At 32.5% G+C, this 12,574-nt stretch overlaps 1 protein-coding gene across 2 annotated transcripts in view; it reads left to right on the top strand.

The window, feature by feature from the left end:
* pde8b (phosphodiesterase 8B) overlaps positions 1 to 10,947 on the top strand; it is a 52,961-nt gene extending 42,014 nt beyond the window's left edge. For both annotated transcript variants that reach the window (XM_056403712.1, XM_056403711.1), the window contains exon 22: positions 7,747 to 10,947. In XM_056403712.1, the coding sequence (XP_056259687.1) occupies positions 7,747 to 7,856 (110 nt within the window). In that variant the 3' untranslated portion in view covers positions 7,857 to 10,947. The remainder of the gene's footprint in view (positions 1 to 7,746) is intronic.
* Positions 10,948 to 12,574: the final 1,627 nt, after the last annotated feature.

Below are 12,574 nucleotides of genomic sequence, written 5' to 3'. Positions count from 1 at the left end.
TTTTTATGCCTTACTATACTATGACGTTTTATGCTTACTATACTATGACGTTTTTTCACATTTTTATGCCTTACTATACTATGACGTTTTTTCACATTTTTTTGCCTTACTATACTATGACGTTTTATGCCTTACTATACTATGACGTTTTTTCACATTTTTATGCCTTACTATACTATGACGTTTTTTCACATTTTTTTGCATTACTATACTATGACGTTTTTTCACAATTTATTGCCTTGCTATACTATGACGTTTTTTCACATTTTTATGCCTTACTATACTATGACGTGTTTTCACATTTTTTTGCCTTGCTATACTATGGCGTTTTATGCCTTACTATACTATGACGTTTTTTCATATTTTTATGCCTTACTATACTATTACGTTTTATGCCTTACTATACTATGACGTTTTTTTCACATTTTTATGCCTTACTATACTATGACGTTTTTTCACATTTTTATGCCTTACTATACTATGACGTTTTTTCAAGTTTTTCTGCCTTACTATACTATGACGTTTTTTCACATTTTTTTGCCTTGCTATACTATGACGTTTTATGCCTTACTATACTATGACGTTTTTTTCACATTTTTATGCCTTACTATACTATGACGTTTTTTCCAATTTTTATGCCTTACTATACTATGACGTTTTTTCAAGTTTTTCTGCCTTACTATACTATGACGTTTTTTCAAATTTTTTTGCCTTGCTATACTATGACGTTTTATGCCTTACTATACTATGACGTTTTTTTCACATTTTTATGCCTTACTATACTATGACGTTTTCTGCCTTACTATACTATGACGTTTTTTCAAGTTTTTTTGCCTTGCTATACTATGACATTTTATGCCTTGCTATACTATGACGTTTTTTCATGTTTTTTTGCCTTACTATACTATGACGTTTTTTCACATTTTTATGCCATTTTTATGCCTTGCTATACTATGACGTTTTTTCACATTTTTTTACCTTGCTATACTATGACGTTTTTTCACATTTTTATGCCTTATTATACTATGACATTTTATGCCTTACTATATTATGACGTTTTTTGCCTTGCTATACTATGAAGTTTTTTCACATTTTTTTGCCTTACTATACTATGACGTTTTTTGCCTTGCTATACTATGACGTTTTTTCACATTTTTTTACCTTGCTATACTATGACGTTTTTTTCACATTTTTTTGCCTTACTATACTATGACGTTTTATGCCTTACTATACTATGATGTTTTTTTCACATTTTTATGCCTTACTATACTATGACGTTTTATGCCTTACTATACTATGACGTTTTTTCATGTTTTTTTGCCTTAATATACTATGACGTTTTTTCACATTTTTATGCCATTTTTATGCCTTACTATACTATGACGTTTTTTCATATTTTTATGCCTTACTATACTATTACGTTTTATGCCTTACTATACTATGATGTTTTTTTCACATTTTTATGCCTTACTATACAATGACGTTTTATGCCTTACTATACTATGACGTTTTTTCACATTTGTATGCCTTGCTATACTATGACGTTTTATGCCTCACTATACTATGACGTTTTTTCATATTTTTATGCCTTACTATACAATGACGTTTTATGCCTTACTATACTATGACGTTTTATGCCTTACTATACTATGACGTTTTTTCACATTTGTATGCCTTGCTATACTATGACGTTTTATGCCTCACTATACTATGACGTTTTTTCATATTTTTATGCCTTACTATACTATCACGTTTTTTCCAATTTTTATGCCTTACTATACTATGACGTTTTTTCACATTTTTATGCCTTACTATACTATGACGTTTTTTCACATTTTTATGCCTTACTATACTATGACGTTTTTTCAAGTTTTTTTGCCTTGCTATACTATGACGTTTTATGCCTTACTATACTATGACGTTTTTTTCACATTTTTATGCCTTACTATACTATGACGTTTTTTCAAATTTTTTTGCCTTGCTATACTATGACGTTTTTTCACATTTTTATACCTTACTATACTATGACGTTTTTTCATATTTTTATGCCTTACTATACTATGACGTTTTCTGCCTTACTATACTATGACGTTTTTTCACATTTTTATGCCTTACTATACTATGACGTTTTTTCACATTTTTATGCCTTACTATACTATGACGTTTTTTCACATTTTTTTGCCTTGCTATACTATGACGTTTTATGCCTTACTATACTATGATGTTTTTTTCACATTTTTATGCCTTACTATACAATGACGTTTTATGCCTTACTATACTATGACGTTTTTTCACATTTGTATGCCTTGCTATACTATGACGTTTTATGCCTCACTATACTATGACGTTTTTTCATATTTTTATGCCTTACTATACAATGACGTTTTATGCCTTACTATACTATGACGTTTTATGCCTTACTATACTATGACGTTTTTTCACATTTGTATGCCTTGCTATACTATGACGTTTTATGCCTCACTATACTATGACGTTTTTTCATATTTTTATGCCTTACTATACTATCACGTTTTTTCCAATTTTTATGCCTTACTATACTATGACGTTTTTTCACATTTTTATGCCTTACTATACTATGACGTTTTTTCACATTTTTATGCCTTACTATACTATGACGTTTTTTCAAATTTTTATGCCTTACTAATACTATGACGTTTTATGCCTTACTATACTATGACGTTTTTTCACATTTTTATGCCTTACTATACTATGACGTTTTTTCAAATTTTTTTGCCTTGCTATACTATGACGTTTTTTCACATTTTTATACCTTACTATACTATGACGTTTTTTCATATTTTTATGCCTTACTATACTATGACGTTTTCTGCCTTACTATACTATGACGTTTTTTCACATTTTTATGCCTTACTATACTATGACGTTTTTTCACATTTTTTTGCCTTACTATACTATGACGTTTTATGCCTTACTATACTATGACGTTTTTTCACATTTTTATGCCTTACTATACTATGACGTTTTTTCACATTTTTTTGCATTACTATACTATGACGTTTTTTCACAATTTATTGCCTTGCTATACTATGACGTTTTTTCACATTTTTATGCCTTACTATACTATGACGTTTTTTCACATTTTTTTGCCTTGCTATACTATGACGTTTTATGCCTTACTATACTATGACGTTTTTTCATATTTTTATGCCTTACTATACTATTACGTTTTATGCCTTACTATACTATGACGTTTTTTTCACATTTTTATGCCTTACTATACTATGACGTTTTTTCACATTTTTATGCCTTACTATACTATGACGTTTTTTCAAGTTTTTCTGCCTTACTATACTATGACGTTTTTTCAAATTTTTTTGCCTTGCTATACTATGACGTTTTATGCCTTACTATACTATGACGTTTTTTCACATTTTTATGCCTTACTATACTATGACGTTTTTTCACATTTTTATGCCTTACTATACTATGACGTTTTTTCAAGTTTTTCTGCCTTACTATACTATGACGTTTTTTCAAATTTTTTTGCCTTGCTATACTATGACGTTTTATGCCTTACTATACTATGACGTTTTTTTCACATTTTTATGCCTTACTATACTATGACGTTTTCTGCCTTACTATACTATGACGTTTTTTCAAGTTTTTTTGCCTTGCTATACTATGACATTTTATGCCTTGCTATACTATGACGTTTTTTCAGGTTTTTTTGCCTTGCTATACTATGACGTTTTTTCACATTTTTATGCCTTACTATACTATGACTTTTTTTTCACATTTTTATGCCTTACTATACTATGACGTTTTTTCACATTTTTTTGCCTTGCTATACTATGACGTTTTTTCACATTTTTATGCCTTACTATACTATGACGTTTTTTCACATTTTTTTGCCTTGCTATACTATGACGTTTTTTCACATTTTTTTGCCTTGCTATACTATGACGTTTTATGCCTTGCTATACTATTACGTTTTATGCCTTACTATACTATGACGTTTTTTCAAATTTTTTTGCCTTGCTATACTATGACGTTTTATGCCTTGCTATACTATGACGTTTTATGCCTTACTATACTATGACGTTTTTTTCACATTTTTATGCCTTACTATACTATGACGTTTTTTCACATTTTTTTGCCTTGCTATACTATGACGTTTTTTCACATTTTTATACCTTACTATACTATGACGTTTTTTCATATTTTTATGCCTTACTATACTATGACGTTTTCTGCCTTACTATACTATGACGTTTTTTCACATTTTTATGCCTTACTATACTATGACGTTTTTTCACATTTTTTTGCCTTACTATACTATGACGTTTTATGCCTTACTATACTATGACGTTTTTTCACATTTTTATGCCTTACTATACTATGACGTTTTTTCAAGTTTTTCTGCCTTACTATACTATGACGTTTTTTCAAATTTTTTTGCCTTGCTATACTATGACGTTTTATGCCTTACTATACTATGACGTTTTTTTCACATTTTTATGCCTTACTATACTATGACGTTTTTTCAAGTTTTTCTGCCTTACTATACTATGACGTTTTTTCAAATTTTTTTGCCTTGCTATACTATGACGTTTTTTCACATTTTTATACCTTACTATACTATGACGTTTTTTCATATTTTTATGCCTTACTATACTATGACGTTTTCTGCCTTACTATACTATGACGTTTTTTCAAGTTTTTTTGCCTTGCTATACTATGACATTTTATGCCTTACTATACTATGACGTTTTTTTCAAATTTTTATGCCTTACTAAACTATGACGTTTTTTCAAATTTTTATGCCTTGCTATACTATGACGTTTTTTCACATTTTTATACCTTACTATACTATGACGTTTTTTCATATTTTTATGCCTTACTATACTATGACGTTTTCTGCCTTACTATACTATGACGTTTTTTCACATTTTTATGCCTTACTATACTATGACGTTTTTTCACATTTTTCTGCCTTACTATACTATGACGTTTTTTCACATTTTTATGCCTTACTATACTATGACGTTTTCTGCCTTACTATACTATGACGTTTTTTCACATTTTTATGCCTTACTATACTATGACGTTTTTTCAAATTTTTCTGCCTTACTATACTATGACGTTTTTTCACATTTTTATGCCTTACTATACTATGACGTTTTTTCACATTTTTATGCCTTACTATACTATGACGTTTTTTCACATTTTTTTGCCTTGCTATACTATGACGTTTTATGCCTTGCTATACTATGACGTTTTATGCCTTACTATACTATGACGTTTTTTTCACATTTTTATGCCTTACTATACTATGACGTTTTTTCAAGTTTTTCTGCCTTACTATACTATGACGTTTTTTCAAATTTTTTTGCCTTGCTATACTATGACGTTTTTTCACATTTTTATACCTTACTATACTATGACGTTTTTTCATATTTTTATGCCTTACTATACTATGACGTTTTATGCCTTACTATACTATGACGTTTTTTCAAGTTTTTTTGCCTTGCTATACTATGACATTTTATGCCTTACTATACTATGATGTTTTTTTCAAATTTTTATGCCTTGCTATACTATGACGTTTTTTCAGGTTTTTTTGCCTTGCTATACTATGACGTTTTTTCACATTTTTATGCCTTACTATACTATGACTTTTTTTCACATTTTTTTGCCTTGCTATACTATGACGTTTTTTCACATTTTTATACCTTACTATACTATGACGTTTTTTCACATTTTTATGCCTTACTATACTATGACTTTTTTTCACATTTTTTTGCCTTGCTATACTATGACGTTTTTTCACATTTTTATACCTTACTATACTATGACGTTTTTTCATATTTTTATGCCTTACTATACTATGACGTTTTCTGCCTTACTATACTATGACGTTTTTTCACATTTTTATGCCTTACTATACTATGACGTTTTTTCACATTTTTATGCCTTACTATACTATGACGTTTTTTCACATTTTTATACCTTGCTATACTATGACGTTTTTTCATATTTTTATGCCTTACTATACTATGACGTTTTCTGCCTTACTATACTATGACGTTTTTTCACATTTTTATGCCTTACTATACTATGACGTTTTTTCACATTTTTATGTCTTACTATACTATGACGTTTTTTCACATTTTTTTGCCTTGTTATACTATGACGTTTTATGCCTTACTATACTATGACGTTTTTTCATATTTTTATGCCTTACTATACTATGACGTTTTCTGCCTTACTATACTATGACGTTTTTTCACATTTTTATGCCTTACTATACTATGACGTTTTTTCACATTTTTATGTCTTACTATACTATGACGTTTTTTCACATTTTTTTGCCTTGTTATACTATGACGTTTTATGCCTTACTATACTATGACGTTTTTTCACATTTTTATGCCTTACCATACTATGACGTTTTTTCACATTTTTTTGCCTTGCTATACTATGACGTTTTATGCCTTGCTATACTATGACGTTTTATGCCTTACTATACTATGACGTTTTTTCAAATTTTTTTGCCTTGCTATACTATGACGTTTTTTCACATTTTTATACCTTACTATACTATGACGTTTTTTCATATTTTTATGCCTTACTATACTATGACGTTTTCTGCCTTACTATACTATGACGTTTTTTCACATTTTTATGCCTTACTATACTATGACGTTTTATGCCTTACTATACTATGAAATTTTTTCACATTTTCTTACCTTACCATACTATGACCTGTGGCCATTTCGCGGGTACTCCCACTTCCTCTCACAATCCAAAGACATGCACATTAGGTTAATTGGGATTCTAATGCCTTACTATACTATGACATTTTTATGATTTACAATATTATGACTTATGACATATTTGTCCCCATATAAAGAGGAATGTACCATATGTGTCATTTATAAGAGGACATGTTATATGACATACATGCATCATCTGGATATATAAGGATATAAGTTTATAACATATGAAATACTCATAGTAAAATGCAACTCTATTCAATCATGTTCATTAAAATTCTACGTTTTTTTATGATTTCCTGAATAATTCCTTATTAAATTTAGCTATACATGTCTATCTTTCACATGTACATATAAAATGAACAAATACTGACAGGCTTTGGGAGGGATATATATTTATTTGACATACATCTATAATGTAAACAGAAATACTCAAATACAAAAGTACAGTCAATATATGATATTGTTCCCATTTCTAACAAGTTTTCATATATATAGGCTACACTGTATTTGCATACATGATTTAACTTCATATGTACAGTATATATATTAACATATATTAAAAACAAACATAGATAAGGAGCTTTACTACCTTCTCACTCCACACCCTGAGATTTTTTTTTACTTTTCAAACTTGTAGTTTTCAGACACAACGACGCTGACTCACATGACATCACTTGAGTCGATCAAACACACTTCACACAGTTTCCTCTGGAGACACTTAAACTTTATACAACTTGTCACATATGCAGGATTACTACATGAGACCTGCAAAGGAGGAGGACTGTGGATTTTGTCTCATTCACTTAGACTGGACTTGGATTATGAAGGTTTCTCAGGAATGATTACATTCAAAAAACCCATTTTAATGTACATATGGTCATGGGAGAATTGTTTTAAGGCAGACTTTCTAAAAAAAAAAAAAAAAAAGTGCACCGATACTTCAAATCAACCAAAGCATGATTATCTTCTCTGCATCTCTTCGCAGCCTTCGCCAGCCTGCCTGGTCTCATGGAGCACCTGTCGGAGAACTACAAGTACTGGAAGAACTTGGACGAGATGAAGTGTAAGAGCCTGCGCCCGCCCCCTCCTTCTTGACCAAGTCCTCGTCACCTCCTCTCCATCCATTGCTCCGAGCTGGGTGGGACGCCGAACGCAGCCCTGCGGTGGAACAGTTAGTCTCATCAGCTGTGACTCTCTACCCCCCCACCCCGAGGACTCTGAGACGCTGAACCCTGAGACGCTGTTTCCATCTCAAATCACAGCCTCTTTTCTTGTGTGCTTCTAGCTGGAGGAGGTGTTCTGCCAGTGGAGAACAGGTTGTCATTTGAGGGCCCCCCTCCCCCACCGTCGATACTCAGTTGTATTCCTAACAGAACCTCTGTGAAACTGTGTGGGCCTCACGGCTCGCCTGACAATCTGTACCATACAGTGTAACACACCAGAAACCTGCACTTTAGCTGATCAGGACACTTTCATTCTGAGCTCCCTCTTGCTTTAGTTGCTTCTCACAGTCTTTTTTTTATCAGCTGTTGCATTCACTCTTCTGTCTATTGCTGTAAAAGAAACACGTGAATAAGTCGGTAACCAAATCTAGAGGTACTGACTGAAAATAAGGACCTACAGAGGATCTGTTCATGCGTGGCGCTGAATGTGTGTGTTCATTTTCAAATTGCCAACATGTGAAGGTGCTCAGCTGGAATTATTAACTCTGATGAGCTGTGGTATGAGACACACTTTGACTTGTGTCTGGGACCAGATTCTTAACCAATCAGAGGTCCCTGTTCACCTGCAACTTGTTGGAAGTATTTAAGAACCGGAGCAAACCAGCCAGCACACAGGTTTTCCTAAATGTCCAGCTCCATATGCAGAGGGGGAGTCAGAGAAGGGCTGTTTCTGTGATCAGTTCTAGATTTAAAAATTCATGTAGCTGCGTAACAAACATCTACCGTTGTAGTCATTTCCTCTACGTTGTGGTGAAAGCAGCCGGTGGAGATCTTTGTCAAACCTCGAGGTCGGAACAGAGCTGCGTTGTATCAGGGCTGTTTTAAGTCGGAGTTATCAGATGTTACATTCATAGCTCTGCGACACAAACTGTAGACGTTTGCACCCAAGAAAGAAACAAATCTGACATGTGAGTATCTGAACAATATAGATATAAAAGCCTTCTGACTGTTGTATGGTGCACAAACCTCTAAAGTCTTTATGTATTTGTATGTCTGAGGCAGAAATTGGCCTCACAGCGGCCGGACAGATGTGTGAAGGAGCAGAGGATCCATGTTTGGATCCAGCAGCTGCAGCTCTCACGTGGCTTGTGTTAAACTGACTTTACTGTATTTCCAATCCTTTACCTTTTTTTGATTGGAGGTGTCAGACAGAGGAACATCAGATCAGGAGATTTCTATGCTGTGTCTGCCCTCTGGTGGCTGAATGGGGGCGTTGCAGAAGTCTTGCATTAACAAAAATGCATCCACAGGAAATTAGTTATTACCCCACTGGGAATGGTAATAAAAAAGACAATGATTAATCAAAGTCAGCATTTATGAAACAAACTATCATCTTTAATATCTGAGGTTGAACCAGGCACCAGTATTATGACACTTTTAGACATTTAATTACTTCCTGTATTTTTCAGAGCTTTTATTTTAATGTTGAGGTGTAACAGTATTGAAAAGCACTACTGCCACAGAGAACCACAGAGTGAAATCATTTTATAAATGAAAGAAAACTGGATTTGCAGATATTCCAAAACCTGCCCGAGCTTGCTTGGTGAAATTTCATTACTATCCATTTACCAGTTGTTGTCCCCTAAGGCTCCATCTGAATGATAGGACACGTTGCTGCGTCTGTGTACAGTATGTGTGTGTGCGTTAATCCAGGAAACGCACATTACAGTATTAACCAAAGGCACAGAGAGCTCTTTACAGGTGCCTTATTCTTTGGTCATCTTTACAGAAACAAGTATTTTTTTTTTTTGGTTGAAATAGTTCCTGCTCTAAAGAGAGAAAAAAAATGAAGAAAAAGCCATAAATGTTTTAGATATTTAAGAATAAAATCTGCGCTATGGTCTGTGCTACAGTTTTGGGTTGAGTCAGTGTTCACAGTTCATGACGGTCCGGACGTTTCACCGTTTCTTTTTGTACGACGGAGGTTTTTAAAGACGTGGACTGAATCGGGTGCAGTTGGCTCAAATGTGAATTTCATAATTGTTTTGTCAGCTACTGGTTTCAGTTCACTTCAAAGACACAGAACTGGTCACATCCACGTTCAATGTATTCACTCTGACGTAGTTATTTTATTGATGATGATCAAGGTCTTAATCAATGCCTTAATCCTGTCTCACTGTTTTAGGTCTGCTATTGTTGCAATACACTGTAAAAACTACCTAATGTAACTGCTGTTCTTGTAAATACTCAGCCTATATATCTTTTTGTTTTTTGTTTTTTTGCTTTGCATTTCACAAAATGTGCGTGTGTAACTTTTTTTGTTTTTTGTTTTGGCTGTTTCATGATTTCCAAAATCTCTAAAAACAAAAACGTTTTGATATTTTCCAGTGGCTCCACCTCTGAATGTTTCACAACTGCTATCACTGATCATCAGATGATATTTTTGCAAAGATTTCTATTCTACAGAGACGATTTAAATATTTCCTGCCTTTTCTGTGAGCAGCAGCAGTGACTGGAATGTGATGATGCGAATTAGATCGGATGACAGCCAATCGCTTAACGCCTCGCTCCGAGTGCGCTGAGGCAGAACCGGATTGTATAACTGCTTGTTATGTAATGATAAGCCTTCATCACTTACAGTGATTTCTACTTCCTCTCCCTCATCTCTTGACACTGATGGCCGTGGCTGCGACAACGTGCCAATTCTGTGTTTTGTATCATTCCTATAAACCAAACAATAATTAGAAAGTGATGATATATACGGTACAAATTATTTTTCAAAGAAGGAAAAAAAAAAAAATCATTATCGGCCATGAGGAGTGTAATGTGTTGTTTTGAAAGATTTTACTGCCTCATGCAAAGTAGTGACAGGAGCTTTCTGTCAGTCACTTAAAGTCGACCATGTTTGTTTGAAAAATGTCATGTATTTTATGCTCTCTGGATGATGATGTCTTATTTTGATGTTCCCTGTCAAACACAAAAATGTATTGTGAGAGACAATTAAAGAATTCTTTGAAAATGAACTTGTTCTGTGAATGGCAGCCGCGAGTTCACAGGAATATTTTGACACCGTTGGAAACATGCTTAATGTCTTCATCTTGCCAAGAGTTACGATGAGAAAGTTGTTACCGCTCTCATGTCTGTCCAAAAACATATATATAATGCACAAGAGAGACGGTGCCTTCAAGTGCTGGTTGGCATTAAGGCTACACATGAAATATGGTCACAATCTCCCCTTCCTGACTTACAGCGTTGAATAATAGCCAGTGTTTTTATAGAACATAATGGTGTTGAATTGTAAAAAATAACAATATGCCTTACTATACTATGACGTTTTTTCAAGTTTTTTTGCCTTGCTATACTATGACGTTTTATGCCTTACTATACTATGACGTTTTTTCACATTTTTATGCCTTACTATACTATGACGTTTGTGGACATTTTTATGCCATACTATACTATGACGTTTTATGCCTTATTATACTATGACGTTTTTTCACATTTTTATGCCATACTATGACGTTTTATGCCTTACTATACTATGATGTTTTTTCACATTTTTATGCCTTACTATACTATGACGTTTGTGGACATTTTTATGCCATACTATACTATGACGTTTTATGCCTTATTATACTATGACGTTTTTTCACATTTTTTTGCCTTGCTATACCATGACTTTTTTTCACATTTTTATGCGTTACTATACTATGACGTTTTATGGCTTACTATACTATGACGTTTTTTCACATTTTTATGCCTTACTATACTATGACGTTTTATGCCTTATTATACTATGACATTTTTTCATATTTTTATGCCTTACTATACTATGATGTTTTTTCAAGTTTTTATGCCTTACTATACTATGACGTTTTTTCAAATATTTATGCCTTACTATACTATGACGTTTTTTCATATTTTTATGCCTTACTATACTATGACGTTTTATGCCTTATTATACTATGACGTTTTTTCACATTTTTTTACCTTCCTATACTATGACGTTTTTTCACATTTTTTTGCCTTACTATACTATGACGTTTTTTCACATTTTTATGCCATACCATACTATGACATTTTATGCCTTATTATACTATGACATTTTTTCATATTTTTATGCCTTGCTATACTATGACGTTTTTTCACATTTTTTTGCCTTGATATACTATGACGTTTTTTCCCATTTTTATGCCATACTATACTATGACATTTTATGCCTTATTATACTATGACATTTTTTCATATTTTTATGCCTTGCTATACTATGACGTTTTTTCACATTTTTTTGCCTTGCTATACTATGACGTTTTTTCATATTTTTATGCCTTACCATACTATGACGTTTTATGCCTTATTATACTATGACATTTTTTCAAATTTTTATGCCTTACTATACTATGACGTTTGTGGACATTTTTATGCCATACTATACTATGACGTTTTATGCCTTATTATACTATGACATTTTTTCATATTTTTATGCCTTACTATACTATGACGTTTTTTCAATTTTTTATGCCATACTATACTATGACGTTTTTTCATATCTTTTTGCCTTGCTATACTATGACGTTTTTTCACATTTTTATGCCATACTATACTATGACGTTTTTTCACATTTTTATGCCATACTATACTATGACGTTT

Source organism: Seriola aureovittata, chromosome 18 (assembly GCF_021018895.1).
Source record: "Seriola aureovittata isolate HTS-2021-v1 ecotype China chromosome 18, ASM2101889v1, whole genome shotgun sequence".
Taxonomy (NCBI): Eukaryota; Metazoa; Chordata; class Actinopteri; order Carangiformes; family Carangidae; genus Seriola; species Seriola aureovittata.
This window is presented reverse-complemented; position numbering and strand designations above follow the sequence as displayed.